This window comes from Chlorocebus sabaeus, chromosome 16 (genome assembly GCF_047675955.1).
Source record: "Chlorocebus sabaeus isolate Y175 chromosome 16, mChlSab1.0.hap1, whole genome shotgun sequence".
NCBI classification, from domain to species: domain Eukaryota; kingdom Metazoa; phylum Chordata; class Mammalia; order Primates; family Cercopithecidae; genus Chlorocebus; species Chlorocebus sabaeus.
The window spans coordinates 49,933,342-49,949,480 of NC_132919.1; the positions used below are offsets into that span (position 1 = coordinate 49,933,342).

Consider the following 16,139-nt stretch of genomic DNA (forward strand, 5'->3'; position numbering starts at 1 on the left):
CATTAATTATTATGATGATTAATAATTATTACTTCAGCCAGCTCTGCAGCAAAGTCCGTTGGAATCCAGAACATGCCCCTGGGGGTGGAGGGCTGCCCTTGGGTGGCACTGGCTGAAAGAGGCCCCCGACCTGCCAACCACACGCCTCTATCCCAGTGAAGGTACTCACGGTGGCCCGAGACAGCTTCTGACACCAGAGGGGTTTGCAGACAGCTCTGGGCGGGGATGGGGAGAGGGAACAGTGACTTCCCAGGCTATCAGGTGTGTTCCCTGAGAGCTCTCCCCTCCCTGCCTGCTGGAGCCGCCCCTTGGTGGGCCCAAACCCATCACAGTGACCTCCCGTGGGTTCAGCCACCTCCCATGGGCACTGTGACCTCAAGAGCCTGCCTGGGTCCCAAGGTCCCGGGACATCTGATAGATACAGCGGCTTTCCCAAGGTCAGACGGCCAACTCCCAGGACTGACACTGCCCTGCACCAGCCTTGCACCTCCTCACTGCATCTGCAAAACAGCTCAATGCACCTGGCACGGGAGACCTGGGCCTCAGTGTATTTTCTGCACACCCACTAAGCCCCAGGCATTCCACCAAAACCATCGTTTCTTACTCGGAAAGTGAAAGAATGCCAAGCGAGGCCTCTGGTCACTGTCCACCCTTCTTCCCAAGGCCAACCTCGTGCAGCCAGCCTCCAGGCACTGCCCCAGGGAACCAAAGAGACAGCCAACACTGCAGGCCACATGCCAGACCCAGATGCTCTGTTCCCTCCACCACCTGAGGCCTATGGCAACAGGCTGGGGCCAGCGGGGAACTCTGGCTCCGCAGGTGGCCGATGGCAGGTCACTACTTCCTCGCAGGCCCCAATCTTCAACTCCCTTCAGGGTGGTTCCCCAAAGAGGCCCCTGAGACTCAGCCCCTTCCTCCTGGCCCCACGAGGTTACCACTGATTCTGGTCCAGTCTGCTTACCCTGAGAACGAGCTCTCCAGGCCACCTCCGGAAAGAGGTTTAATTCTGACTTCCTCTCCTGATTTATGAGAGTTGCATTCAATTAACGGGGGTATTGATCTCCCCGCCGCTGGCTAGGGTGCTTGCTGGGGCGGTTATTTTATTGTGAAACTGATCACTTTCCTTTTTAAAACACAGAGACTCACGTATACAAGTGCCTACAGACACGCATACCCGGACACCTGAGTGCACATGGCTGGAAACATGAGCGCCAGAGCCAGGGAGACAGATCCTCTCTGTCGCCGTGTCTCTGTGTCCGCCTCTGTCTCTCACACACACCACACGGGACACGGAGCCCCCACCCCAGCATCCAGCCTGGCTTGCATTTGCACTGCTTTCTTCTGCTTCAGCTCCTCCTTGGCCCCATCCAGAGCCCCCCCCCCCCGAGGCTGGGGAGGCCCCTCCCCAAGTGACAGCAGAGAGGACTCTGCTCTCCCAAACAAAAAATAAATACATAAATACACCCATGCACACATGCACTCCCCGTTAAAAGGACAGAGCTGGGGTTGGGCTGTGTGGTGTCATTACCACCTGCCGGGGGAAGCGAAGCCTGAGATCACTGTGTTCCAGGGACAGTGGCAGAACCAGCACGAACAGCCACAGGGACATGGGGCCAGGCACGGTGGGGCCACTGGAAGGACCTGAGCTCTTACCTGAGTGAGCTGGGGGCCATGAGGGAGCTGGGAGTAGAGGAGGGACCTGGTCTTATTGATGACTTAGAAAGACCCCACTGGGCCAGACATGGTGGCTCACACCTGTAATCCCAGCACTTTGGGAGGCCAAGGTGGGCAGATCACATGAGATCAGGAGTTCGAGACCAGCCTGGGCAATATGGCAAAATCCCATTTCTACTACAAATACAAAAAAATTAGCCAGGCGTGGTGGTGCACACCTGTCATCCCAGCTACTTGGGAGGCTGAGGCGGGAGAATTGCTTGAACCCTGGAGGCGGAGGGTGCAGTGAGTCTAGATCGTGCCACTGCACTCCAGCCTGGGCAACAGAGCAAGATTCTGTAAAAAAAAAAAAAAGAAAAGAAAAAAGAAAGAAAGGAAGTAAGGGAGGGAGGGAGGGAAAGAAAGATCCCAGTGGCTACTGAGTTGGGAATAGCTGGTTGGGGTCAGTTGCTGGGGTGAGAAGAGGTGGGCTTCTACGGTGTATTCTGAAGGTGGGAGAATTTGCTGAGGGACAGGGTGAGTGTATGAGAGAGAAGAGTCAGGAGTGACTGTAAGGTCGGCATCCAAGCCATGGCAATAATGGCGCTGATACAGCCTGAGATGGAGGCTGGGGGAGAAGGGGGTCCTGGGTGTAACCAGGAGACCCCAAGTCTGAGCATTCCCAGGACACCCAGGTGGGTCGGCAGGTGCCTATTCTGAGAGCAGCGGCATCCAGGGCTACAGCCCCAGCTTAAGATACAAACTGAGGAGTCTAGAGGACAAAGGTGGTTTTTTTATTTTTTGGTTTTTTTGTTTTGCGAGACAGACTCTCACTCTGTCACCCAGGCTGGAGTGCAATGGTGTGATCTTGGCTCACTGCAGCCTCTGCCTCTCGGCTTCAAGCAATTCTCCCGCCTCAGCCTCCTGAGTAGCTGAGATTACAGGCATGTGCCACCATGCCTGGCTAATTTTTGTATTTTTAGTAGAGACAGGGTTTCTCCATGTTGTTCAGGCTGGTCTTGAACTCCCGACCTCAGGTGATCCGACCACCTCGGCCTCCCAAAGTGCTGGGATTACAGGCATGAGCCACCACACCTCGCCTGAAGGTGGTTTTTAGAGCCATCAAAGTTCAGGGTTGAAGCCCACCACTGCCCCTCACTCACCAGGTCCTCCAGCCACAGTGCTCCCAGGTAGCCCTCCTCCCTGGTCTGCCTCCCTCGGGCTCAGCCACGTCTGGGTCTGCAGGGTCATCTGCTCCTTCCCTCTGTCCAGAGCGCTGGCTGTCTCCCCAGTCAAAATGTCCCTCCTTCAAGGCTATCCCAAACTCCCCCTGTGCTATGGGGACTTGGTGATTCTAAGCCTCCCACAGCATGGCTGGGTCACCCCCTTCTCTAGACCCTAACAGTACAAGGAAAGGAAAGGAGACAAGCTATTCTTCTGAGTGCCGAGCACAGGGCCCAGGCCTCCCATCAGCATCATCTCTAACACACTTGAAGAACCTGAGGCTTGCAGAGCCCAAGGCCGCCCAGGTCTGCCCCACTCCCAGCGGCCACCGGCCAGGCTGGGCCCCGGGCATGCAGTGGAATTCCATCTCTTTTGTGCCCTCCACTTGCTCTCAAATCTCCAGCCCAGACTCTGCACACACTAGGCATTCAACAAATACAGACTGATCTCCTCAATCCAGACAGCCTCAAATTTCGGTGGTTTTATGGCCTTATGGAAAATTCAAAGATCATTACTATTTGGCTTTAGGATACATAATACGATGCCATTTGCAGGAAATCTGCCTCCCTAATTATGTTTTCCTAGGCTAAAATCACAAATTTACTTTCCCTGAGGACACACCAGCCACGAGTAGAAGGCGGCAGCCCAGAAGCTTCCAAAAGGGCTGAGGAAGAACAGTGGAGGTGTTTTTTTAAGCCACAGGAAATTTCTAAGTGGGGAATCCAAGTGCAGGCACCTGAGAGTTTTCTGGAAGCGCAGCAGCAGGCACTCCTGCAGGATTCTTGCCGGTCTAGCTGCAGGTTGGTTAATCTGGAGTCAGGTTGTGGGGGGGGAGGGAGCAGGAGTGTTTGTGCACAGGGGCGTGTGAGCAGGTGGCTTTCACAGGCCCTCGACACACCCACCATTTCTCTCCCTGAAACCAGCAACCACAGTGTCCCTGAAATTGATGGCTCTGCCTGTGGGTGTGATGGGGTCTGCCCACATGGACGGTTGCGATTTCCCAGGAGGGAGCTGGGAGATGGCACGTGTTTCCCCTTCCCCAACAAGTTCCCTCCTTCCCCAGGAGGAGACAAAGGGCAGGGCAGGGGAGGGAGGCACAGGCCAGGACCGGAAAAAATCAGAGTGTGTCAGCAGTACCACCTCCAGCCAAAGAAGGCAGATCTGGAGTCCAGGTCCACTGGACCCTCAGCTCTGCTGCCCGCAGCAATATCCTCAACAGAGATCAACAAGGCCTGCTCCTGACCTGGCGAACAGGCCTGCGGACAAAGGCTGCGTCAGAGGCACAGCTGGGGACAGACAGGAAAGCAGAAAGAATGAAAGAGGGGCAAAGGACTGGATCCGAGGGAGAAAGATGGAGCCGGGGGGCAGGGGCTGGATCCGAGGGCACAGTGTCAGAGAAGAAGGATGTATGCACACAGAGAGGAACAGAAGATGGCCTCATGCCTCAGGGGGATTTCCAAGGAAGCTGAGATCCCTTTGCCAGCACTCCTCATCTCTACCACAGCCTCGCTGCCTCCCCTCCTGCCACCCTGTTAATCCAGTTTTCACTCAGCAGTCAGAGTGATCTTTTTAAAAAATAAATCCAGTAGGCCAGGCGTGGTGGCTCACACCTATAATTCCAGAACTTTGGGAGGCCGAGAGGGTGGATCACCTGAGTTCAGGAGTTCAAGACCAACCTAGGCAATAGGGCAAAACCCCGTCTCTACTAAAAATACAAAAATTAGGCTGGGCGCAGTGGCTCACACTTGTAATCTCAGCACTTTCGGAAGCCGAGGCAGGTGGATCACGAGGTCAGGAGATCAAGACCATCCTGGCCAACATGGTGATACCCGTCTCTACTAAAGATACAAAAATCAGCTGGGCATGGTGTCACGTGCCTGTAATCCCAGCTACTCAGGAGGCTGAGGCAAGAGAATCGCTTGAACCCGGGAGGCAGAGTTTGCAGTGAGCCAAGATCGTGCCACTGCACTCCAGCCTGGGCAACAGAGTGAGACTCCATCTCAAAAAACAAAAAACAAAAAACAAAAAGTAGCTGGGCGTGGTGGCACACACACCTGTAATCCCAGCTACTTGGGAGGCTGAGGCAGAAGAATTGCTTGAACCCCGGAGGCAGAGGTTGCAGTGACTTGAGACTGTGCCACTGCTGGACTCCAGCCTGGGCAACAGAGCAAGACTCCATCTCAAAAAATAAATAAATAAATAAAACCTCTTAGAAAGGGACAAAAACCAAACCACACATAACCACATATTTAACGAATCATCAAGAGCACAATGCTTAGAAATGTGGGCTGTGGAGCCAGTCAGCCTGAACCCAAAGCCAGGTCCAGCCTCTTACAGCTGTGCAACTTTGGGTGAGTTACCGAACTTCTCTGTGCCTCAGTTTCTTCCTCTGGGAGAAAAAGTTTCCTCCTCTGCGAGAGTAACAATTTAATTAAATCTTTAAAGATTAAACTATAAGATGGTTTGTGAGATAGGTAAGATCACGGCACTTATGCATTAAGAACCATGCCAGGTGCTTAGCGCACTTTGAGTAAATGTCAGCTAATATGAGGGTAATGATGCTCACACCAGGTTGGCCTCCCAGGCATCCAGGACATCCACTCAATCGGCAAGGCCAGTTAGAGGTTAGCCCTATGGCCAACAGCCCAGCACCAGCAGGCTACATGGCACAGGATCCCACACCAGTCCACACAGGCGCACTGTGTTTCAGGCCTGACTCAGGCAGGCGTCCCTCCAACCCTCCTGTGGGCACAGTGACCTCCTGTGGGTCAGCATTTCCTTCTGTTTCACCCAACTCCGTACTTTAGAAATGCCTAGAGCTTTGGCTTTTCCATCACACACACTGGCTGAGAAACAGCTTTTCTGCAAATTGTCTAAAAGTGTGTTTCAAGTTTAATTTTTAGCAGCTAGAATACATTTAGCAAATCCATTTCATAAAGAACCTCAATATATAAAAGAGGGAAAGTGGAGCTTGTCTCCCTGGAATAGGGTGAGGTCAAAGTCCCTCCTTCCACATCCACTTCTAGGGGCCAATCAGGACGGCCTGACCTCCCGCACTCCTGTTCTCTGAGGTCCAGGAGATGCCTTATATACCTAGGACACGTGATTTGGATGTCACACCACATGTGCCCCTGGAGATGCTGCTGGGGCATGTAGGATAGCAGCACAGACTCTGGGGCTCTCAGACATCCTGGCCAAAGTAGGAGAATATTTAGAATAAATAAACCAGAAAGTTCTACTTGGCAAAAATGGTCAGGGGTACATTAGTAACATGCCCTCAACACAGAGTTCAAAATCATCACGAAAAAGATTTTTTAAAAAAGGCTGGGTGGCTCATGCCTGTAATCCCAGCACTTTGGGAGGCTGAGACGGGTGGAACACCCGAGGTCAGGAATTTGGAGACCAGCCTGGCCAACATGGTGAAACCCCGTCTCTACTAAAAAGAATAGAAAAACTAACTGGTGTGGTGGTGTACTCCTGTAATCCCAGCTACTCAGGAGGCTGAGTCACGAGAATCACTTGAACCTGGGAGGCAGAGGTTGCAGTAAGCCAAGATCATGTCACTTAACTCCAGCCCAGAGTAAGACTGTCTCAAAAAAAAATTTTTTTTTTAATATTTAAAAGGCAGTAGATGTACTCCCAACTTTAGAAGGCCAAAGTGGGTGGATCACGAGGTTAGGAGTTCGAGACGCGCCTGGCCAACATAGTAAAATACTGTCTCTACTAAAAACACAAAAATTAGTCAGGTGTGGTGGCATGCACCTGTAGTCCCAGCTACTTGGGAGGCTGAGGCGGGAGAACTGCTTGAACCTGGGAGACGGAGGTTGGAGTGAGCTGAGACTATGCCATTGCACTCTCCAGCCTGGGTGACAGAATGAGACTCCATCTCAAAAAAAAAAAAAGGCAGTGGAATATGTACTGTGAGATGCCACTTACATGGAATTTGTTAAAATCACACACTATGCATTTATAACGTGTGTGTGTATTAAACATATGTGCAAATGTGCTTGGAATGGACTGGAAAAACTTACAGCAAATTCAGGGAGGCACTTGTCTCTAGGGAGAAGTTGTTAAAAGGCCCTTCAGTTTTCATCTGTGATGTTTTATTTAAAGAGGAAAACAGGCCACAAATGCAACAAAATGTTAACAGTTGTTAAATTTGGGTGGTAGAAATGCGCTCTGGGCTGTATTACCATATAGTCAAAATCTTCTCCAGATTCACAAAAGGAGATGATGGACAGCATGCCAGGCAGAGTGGCAGGTGCCACCGCTCCCCTGCTCCACGTGCCTTCTCCCCACGTCCCCTCACCTGTCTGCGGGAAAGTGCAGGTCGCCGCCAGCCCGGTGCAGCTCACTGACATTCTCCAGCCTGGCCAGTGCGTCCATGCGCTTCACCATCAGCTCCAGCAGGTCGCTCATCTTTCGCAGGATGCCACGGGACTCGGGGCCCCCCATCACTGTGGGCAGAGTGTGGGTATGGTTAGGGGAGGCCTGAGCAGCCTGGAGGCCACCTGAGGCCACCTGGTGTCCAGGCTGGGGCAGCTCAGACAAAGCTGGCCCCAAAGCCCCCCAGCACCAACACCAGACCCCAGTCTCAGCCCTATCTTCCCAGGCACTCCTGACCCCTTTGCTGCATTGTTTTGAGTTGCAGAGAACAGCATCGTGGTGGAGTGAGAGCCCTGGGCAGCCCTGTCCCCACCAACCATGTGACATTGGGATCATTTCCTAAGCCCTCTGGGCCTCAATTTTGTCAACTGTAAAATGGAGCTTTAGATGTAATCTTTGAGGTGTCCTGGGGCCCAACAACCCTCATATCTGTGAGATGGCAGAAAAGGCCCAGCACTGGGACAGAAGCCCCAGAGCCCCTAAACAGCAAGCTCCAGGCAGGACTTCTAGATCAGGGTTCCTAGAAGTGTGGCCAATCACCCAGCAGCATCTGAATCTTCTAGCCAGGCTGTTAAAATTCAGATTTCTGGGCCTTGGTCTAGATTTGCCAATTCAACTGTCTAGGGTCCAGGGCCCGGGAATCTGCACTTTCCTTGCTCCCCATGGATCCGGACACGCAGGGAAGTTGGGAGCCTGCGTTCAGGGGCCCAGGGCCCTGTTACTTCCCCAGCCCTCCTTCTCCTGCCTGGCCTCTGGGCCCTAACCCCATCTCTCCCCCATCCCTCTTCCCTGGACCCTCACCCCATCTCTTCCCCATCCCTCTTCCCTGGACCCTCACCCCATCTCTTCCCCATCCCTCTTCCCTGGACCCTCCTGTAGGAAACCATAATGCATGTGTTCTGAATCTCAAGCTGGTCTTTGGGTTCCCAAAGATCAACAGACAAGGGCAGGTTCCCTGGGGCTGAGGCGCCTGGTCTTCCCTCTGCTCCCAGCCTGGGCAGGGGAGACCTTGTGAAGAAGAAAATTAAATGAAAATGAGGCACTTCGACCAAGATCCCATCAGCCAGCCTGCAACCCTCCACGGCTTCCTTTCTAATCATTCCCGATCATTAGCACTGCACGTGCCAGTGTGCAGGAGCGAGCTCTCGCCTTCCTTTTTAATTAAATCTGAAGGCTTCACATTGCCCCTCCACACAGTCCATAGGGTGCTGGGCTCCAGGCACTAAAATCCCCAACTCAGCTCCTCCCAAATCCCTATGGGTTGGGCTTGAAATCACTCCCCAAAAATGAGCCAAGTCACCTGGGGACACGAACCTTTGATGCTCAGGCTGCCAGTCCAGGGGCCCAGTGGAGGATGCCATGGGTTGGGCTCCCCAGAAGCAGAGCCTGGGACAAGGGTTTGAGGGTGAGTAGTTTAAACGGGAGCTAATGGAAACCTCGGCAGGAGAGTGAGGAAGAGAGACGGGGAAGCTGGGGAAGCTGGGAAAGCTGCATTGCCGAGAATGTTACCACCAGGGCGCCCAAGCTCGGCCCTGCCAGGGAGCCCCGAGACCAAGTAGAGCACACTGCAGTCACCCCACCTGGGGAGGGCAAGGGGACTGGGACCTCTGCCCGCTGACCCCCGTGTGACTGGGGCAGTCACTGAATGGCTCTGAGCTTCAGCATCCCCGTCTCAAGGCAAGAATAACAGGCCCCATCTGCAGACCAACATCACAGCACCAGGAAGGTGACAAGAGAGAGGCCACTGAGAAGAGGCAGAGCAGGGAGAGGAGAGAAGGAACTAGAGGCTGTGGGCTGAGCAGGGGCAGCTGGCAGCCTCCGCATCACTGGGGCTGCTGTCACATTTCTGCTTTGCTTCTGCCCTTCTTCCCTGGCTCCGGCCGGCCCAGCCACTGCTGCCGCGTTCCCACCCTGATATATGTCACCCCCTGGTGGGGCTCCCCTGCCAGGTGACCCCGCCTGAGGTCAGAAGGGAGGTCACAGGAGCTGGGGAGGGGCCAGTCACACACCGTGGAAATGCCAGCCAGGCTAGGGCTGCAAAACAGGAGAAGCTGCGATTTCCTTAAAGACACAGGGCTCCTGGCTCCGAAGAACAGGCATGAATGGGAGCAGGGGCGATGTGGGGGGCAGAAGAAAAGGAGAAGAGAGAGGCAGAGATGCCCAGGAAGGCTCACGGATGGGGTCGGGCATTGGAGAAAATGGGCATATTTCCTCCCCACCCCAAGAGCTGAAGCAGCAAAGGACCCCCGCACAAGTCCCTCTACGGAAAACAGAGTGGATTTTCAAACACTCAGCTGGGCCCGGGAAATTTCACACTGGCATGAAATGACACTAACTCAGGTCCCTCCAGCCTCTCAGGCCCTCCCCCACGCACTCACACACTCAGTCGGTTAATCTGGGCAGCTCTGGTGAGCCATGGCTCATAGCTTGGGCTAGAGTAGTCCTTCTCCAAAGTAGTGGGATAAAAACAGGATATAGATGGCTTGCACTCTCTTTGAGCTTCCCAGAGTTGGGGGCAGTGGTTTACTTTTTCAGATCACTCTCATTTCAGAGATGCCTGCCCAAGCCCACCCTCCAAATTCAATACCGAGCTTGCAACCAGTGCTTGTAGCACAGAGTAAATGAAGAGATTGCCATCATTTCAGCTACAAAAACTGGAGGACTCAGATGACCTGCCTGGCCACTGCTTTCCACAGGTCCACGGGGCACCACTGGTACTGTGACCGCTTGAAGGGTATCATGGAGTCGTGCAGTACACAGCCTGCCTGGCCTCACTGGGCAGCCCTGGTGGGTGGTCGCTTACAGCTCAGGCTGGAGTGGCCTTTCCCCAAAGGACTAAGATGAAAAAAGGAATAGCAGACCACAGCCGGGACACCGTAGCGGTGCTGTGGCCAGAGCACTCAGGCCTGACTGACCACAGAGCCTGGTCAGCAGCTCGCTCCTGCAGATGCAGCACCCCACTAGTGCTGAGCCCACAGCATGGCTTTTGGGGTGATGCTGTGTTCCCGGAGTGCCTCAGGCCTGGCACCCTGTCTGCTGCTCTACCGGTCCCACTCTCCAAGCCCACCCCAAGCTTCCTCTGCTCCTGCCCATCGCCTGAGCCCCTCCCAGAAACTTCATGGTCACAGCTCCCCACCCACAACCCACGCTCCCAGCCCCATTGCACGGGCTGAAAAACAGCTGATGGGCCAAAAACTATGAGGTCTGGCCTAGAGCTGCAGGGGCCCCTGAGAGTCGACAAAGCAGAGGCTGCAGCAGCAGCATGGTGGCGTGGGCCCAGTCAAGAGGGGTGCGGCAGAAGCCTGGACTCCAGGCCTGCTCTGCCACGCACCAGACAGGTGGGCAGGTCACCGTCCTTCTCTTGGAGTCAATTTACTCTCATGTAAAATGAGGGGGCTGGGCTCATTGAGCTCTGAGTCTCTATCACCCTGACTTCCGTTTCTGACTTCCCCTAATTGCCTCCAGAGATTCGAGAAACGGGAAAAGAAAGAATCACTCCTATAAAAGCTGGCAGCAGGCCAGGCGCAGTGGCTCATGCCTATAATCTCAGCACTTGGGGAGGTCAAGGTGGATGGATCGCTTGAGCTTGGGAGTTCAAGACCAGCCTGGGCAACATGGCAAAACCCCTTTTCAATAAAAAATACAAAGATTAGCCAGGCATGGTGGCATGTGCCTGTAATCCCTGCTACTTTCAGGGCTGAGGTGGGAGGATTGCTGGAGTCCATGAGATTGAGGCTGCCGTGAGCCGTGATTGCACCACTGCACTCCCACCTGGGCAACAGAGCGAGACGCTCTCTCAAACAAACGAAAACCCTGAGGACATACAGAGGCGTGGGTCATTGCAGCCTGGGTTTCACAATGACCATGTCCACAGAGCCAGATCCCCCATCTGTAGTTCTTCAAGCCCCATCTCATCAGACTGGACCAAGACAGCAAGAGTCCCACCCCCCAGTTCCAGGGGCTCAGGAGCTGCTCCCATCTTCTGCAGATGGCATGGAACTCCAGAAAGCCCTGAGACCTGGGGACACAGCCCCACCCCTTCCCAATGAACCCTTGGGGTACCAGGCACATTTTCTACTCTAAAAATGCCCAAAGACAAGGCAGGGGGTGGGTACCCAGGAGGGAAGCAGGTTAGGCCGACCTTCCCCCAGTGACCCACTCCCCTAAAAGCCACCACTGGCCCTGGGACTGTCAGCAGAGCCAGCTGACATCGCTTCCCCCGAGTCACTTCACCACTCTTGGCGTCAGCTAAATTGAAATATATTTAATGTGAGGCCCCAGTGATACATCTCAGAACAGGCACATGTTCCCTCCATATTTCCATATAAATAAGGAAAGCTGGGACGCTGGGAGATACAAATAGATCCTCTCATCTACAGACGGGGTGTGTTTATTACCCATGGAGGCCCCATCCCCTCCCCAGACGCTCTGTGTCTCTCTCTGTCTCTCTCATCCTCCTTCATCCCCCTTTTCTTGTCCCCATCCCCACCCTTTACCATTGGAAATTGAATGAGCCCCCATCTCTCCAGAAAGCAGAGACCTCCCTGGCACTGAGAAGGGAGCTGTGACTGGGTGTTTGTGCAACTGGAGAAATGTGCACATTTGTCTCTCTGTCCTTGCTCACCGCAGAAACCAGCTGAGGCCATGGGCGCTCTGGGCTCCGGGCAGCAGAGAAGACAAGGACAGGCCGTGGGAGGCCACATCAGGCTCTCCCCCAGACCTCCGGGCCCTGGCCCCCCATCCATTGAGCCTGAGAGAAGAGCCTCAGGGCCCCTTAGCACCAAGGGCCAGAGCCAGAACCACCCACGGAGCCAGGGAGCCTTCCCCAGGTTCAATTCCTGGAGGAGGCCTGGGAGGTCTGGCAGGGTGCAGTAGACACATGCAGCTGTGCCATGGACTTCCAACCTACAGACCCCTCCCAAAACACAGCCTCCTACCACTACTTTTTGTTGTTGTTGTTGTTTTTTAAACCCAAGACGGAGTCTTGCTCTGTCACGTAGGCTGCAGTGCAGTGGTGCAATCTCGGTTCACTGCAGCCTCCTCCTCCCAGGTTCAAGCAATTCTCCTGCCTCAGCCTCCTAAGGAGCTGGGATTACAGCATGTGCCACCACAGCCTGCTAATTTTTGTATTTTTAGTAGAAACAGGTTTCACCATGTTGGCCAGGCTGGTCTCGAACTCCTGACCTCAGGTGATCCACCTGCCTCAGCCTCCCAAAGTGTTGGGCTTACAGGCATGAGCCACCACGCCCAGACTCCTACCACTACTTCTTCAAGACAAGTCAGAGGGCAGGAAACAGCCCCACAGCCCTATCTGCAGCCACATGGGGAAGGAGGCCTAGGAGAGAAGGGCTGGAAGGGCAGGAGACAGGAGGAGGGCCTGGGGTGGGAAGTGGGGCAGAGCTGCCTCGGAGGGGGCAATGCCGGAAAGCCCTCCCCAGGGTCCAGGCCTGGCCCAAATGCAGCAAGAGGGAATGAAGTCAGATCTCCTCTGGGTCATGATTCCCCCATGCAGCCTCCTCTCTTGAATCTTTCAGATGAGTGTGCAGAATACAGAATGAGATGTCAGTCACATTTCATCCCCCAAAGTACGCAGAGTTTATCATGAAGTATAAACAGGCACAGAGGAGAATTTGGAGGCCCCGCACATAGACCACAGTCCACAAGAGGCTGAATGACGCCCTGCTCTTCTTTTCGAGAAAAGCCTTCTCCTCCCTCCCCCTTCGCAGCCACAGTCCATGTGGGACCCCACTTCTGTCACTTCTGTCACTTGTCACTGGTTTGACAGGGGAGGAGAGATGGTTTTTCCCATTTGTACACAGACTGTTTTGTTGACCAATGCAATGATTTTTTTTTTTTTTTCTAAATAGCAGGGCCTTAGAGGGTTTCCTTCTCCTGATTCTGCTCTGGGGTTGTCTAGACTCCACAGATTTCTTTTGTGTAACAAAATGTGCATTATCCAACAACCCAACCCTGGCCCAGAACTTCCAAGATCCCTTCCCAGGCCTGATTCAGCCAAGCAATCTGCCAAGCACCTCCCTTGAAGCCCTGATCCTTCCCTCAGGCATCTCCTAGGTGGAAATGCTGGCACCTCCTTGGTTCTCGGCAGGGCTGTCCCAGGCACTGTGTGGGGATGTAGTTTGAGGGGCATCTCTTGCAGGATCAGGATGTTAAACCCACATTGCAAACTCCTTTCCCCACCTGAGTCCCTGCCTTGGGTCTGCCCAAGCAAATTAGCTTGATCCAAGGGTATGAAAGAAATCACGGGGAACAATGCAAATCGGGATCTAAAGTGAATCAGGGTCAGCTCTCCCAGGTTCTCAGCAGCCCCTTTTTCTCCTCCTTCTCCCAGACTTTAGTTCTGTATTCCAGGCACTCAGCTTCTGAGGCCTGGGAAATGTGAAAAGACTGGCTTGGATAAACTTGGTCTGAGAACTAACGTTACAACATGTAGAATCTCCACTCCTAGGTATACCCAACAGAAATGCCTACATGTGTTTACCAAAAGACGTGCACTAAAATATTCATAGCAGCACTGTTCGCAAAAGCCCAAAACTGGAAACAACCAAATGCCCGCCAATGGTCGGATGGATAAAAATATGGTGGTGTATGCATGTTCTCATTCATAGGTGGGAATTGAACAATGAGATCACTTGGACACAGGAAGGGGAACATCATACACCGGGGCCTATTGTGGGGAGGGGGGAGGAGGGAGGGATAGCATTAGGAGATACACCTAATGTAAATGATGAGTTAATGAGTGCAGCACACCAACATGGCACATGTATATATATGTAAAAAACCTGCATATTGTGCACATGTATTCTAGAACTTAAAGTATAAAAAAAAAAATGGTGGTGTACTTACACAATGGAAGGCTACACAGCAAAAAAATAAAAATAAAAAAACAGTGCAAAAGTGCAAGTGACATACAAGATATGTATGCAATCACATACAAGATAGTGAGTCTCACACATGTGCTATTGAGAGAAAAGCCACACACAAAAGACTACTCCTGTATTAGTTCATTCTCAACGTTGCTACTAAAGACAGACCCAAGACTGGGTAATTTATAGAGGAAAAAGGTTTAATTGACTCAGAGTCCAGCATGGCTGGGGAGGCCTCAGGAAACTTACAATCATGGCGGAAGGGGAAGCAAACATGTCCTTCTTCACATGGCAGCAGGAAGGGGAAGTACCAAGCAAAAGGGAAAAAGCCCCTTATAAAACCATCAGATCTTGTGAGAACTCACTCACTATCACAAGAACAGCATGGAGGTAAACCACCCCCATGATTCAATTACCTCCCACAGGGTCCACTCCACAAGAAGTGGAGATTATGGGAACTACAATTCAAGATGCGATTTGGGTGGGGACACAGCCAAACCGTATCAACTCCCAAAACGATTCCATGCTCACAAAGCCCAAAAAACAGGCAAAACTCTTCTATGCAATCAGAGTCAGGTCATGACTATCTTTGGGTGAGTAATGACTGTGAAGTGGCATGGGGACACTTGGGGGCTGATCATGTTCTGTTCCTTGATCTGGGTTGTTAGTTGCATAGATTGTTCATTTGTGTATCTTATACCCCATTAAAAAGTTTAAGCCCATGCACATGCACACACATGCACATGTACACACATATACACACACAGCTCTAGTCCAATTGCATGACCTTGGGCAAGTGCTCTCCCCTATGTGGTTCCATTCATCTTTAGACCCAGACCTGCAGTTAGGGTTGGACTCCCACCCCCATACCCAAGCAAAACTGCACAGCATGGAGCACAGCAGGGCTCCCACACCCCTTGTACTCCAGACCACTGAGCCTGATCCTGCTCAGATGGGGCAAGAGCCATGGGGTAGGTGAGTTACCTTGAATCTCCAACTCCCTTAGGGAGATAGGCATAAAAACCAGAGCCCAGCCAAAAACCCCTCTTCTCCCCGACCCCCAATTCCCACCTCTTAGACCCCTGACCTTTCTGGAGGTTCAGCTTCCTCAAGGCCTCTGTAGCAGCCCACCCAGATAGGCACACCCCCTTTCCAGGGGTGGCAGCCAGGTACTTTATGAATCTCTGTCTATACTCCATCTTCCCATGCACCACTTTTCCCACCAGCCCTCCCTCAAGCCACCCTTCCGGTGCACCTTCACGACTGCCTCCTCCCACCCCTGCCCACCTCAATCCTCAGCCTCTCCTACATAGACATTCCAGCACCTCCTTGGTCCTCTTCCATAAACACGCTTTGCTGCAGTGCCCCCATTTCCAACTCAACACATCCATTAAGTATTGATGGAGTGCTTGCTGTTGGACAGATGCTGCTGAGGCCCCTTCCCATGCTTTATCTTAGCACAGCCTCGCGACGAGCCTGGGAAATGGGGATTACCATCCCCATTTACCAGAGGAAAGTTTGGAGGCTCAGAGACTGAGGAATCTCTGTGAGTCAGAGACGGGATAAATTAACTTACACTCGGGCTTGAATGACTAATAAGTGTGAGATTCCTTCTGAGAGCTTTTGCAAGTTTAAAGAAGTGCATGTGAAACCAGAGGAATGAATCTAATGATGAGATGACAGATGGCATAATAAGAGCCCCTCAGCACCCACCCAGATGACAACCTATTCAACTTGGGATGTCTACAATATTCATCGCTGAGAGCAGGGGAGCCAGATACCCAAGCCCTGCAAGTTCAAGAAGGTGGACTTCAAGGAGAGACTTCCCCAGAGGGGCAGGGAAATCTCACAGAGTCAGCCTTCAAACAGTTCCAGAAACCCACTTGCCTCAGTTTCCCCACTACCGCATGTCCCTCCTTTTGATCAGTGACCAAAAGAACCCCCATGATACAGTGGGCAGGACTCAGTTCTGACCCCCACCCCTCCTTAGGT

General features: G+C 52.9%; 1 protein-coding gene across 3 annotated transcripts in view; it reads right to left on the reverse strand.

Moving 5' to 3' along the window:
* The window catches only part of MGAT5B (alpha-1,6-mannosylglycoprotein 6-beta-N-acetylglucosaminyltransferase B), an 80,733-nt gene that overhangs the window by 59,255 nt on the left and 5,339 nt on the right, over positions 1 to 16,139 (reverse strand). For all 3 annotated transcript variants that reach the window (XM_008011610.3, XM_073004991.1, XM_008011608.3), the window contains one exon: positions 7,187 to 7,334. In XM_008011610.3, the coding sequence (XP_008009801.3) occupies positions 7,187 to 7,334 (148 nt within the window). The remainder of the gene's footprint in view (positions 1 to 7,186; positions 7,335 to 16,139) is intronic.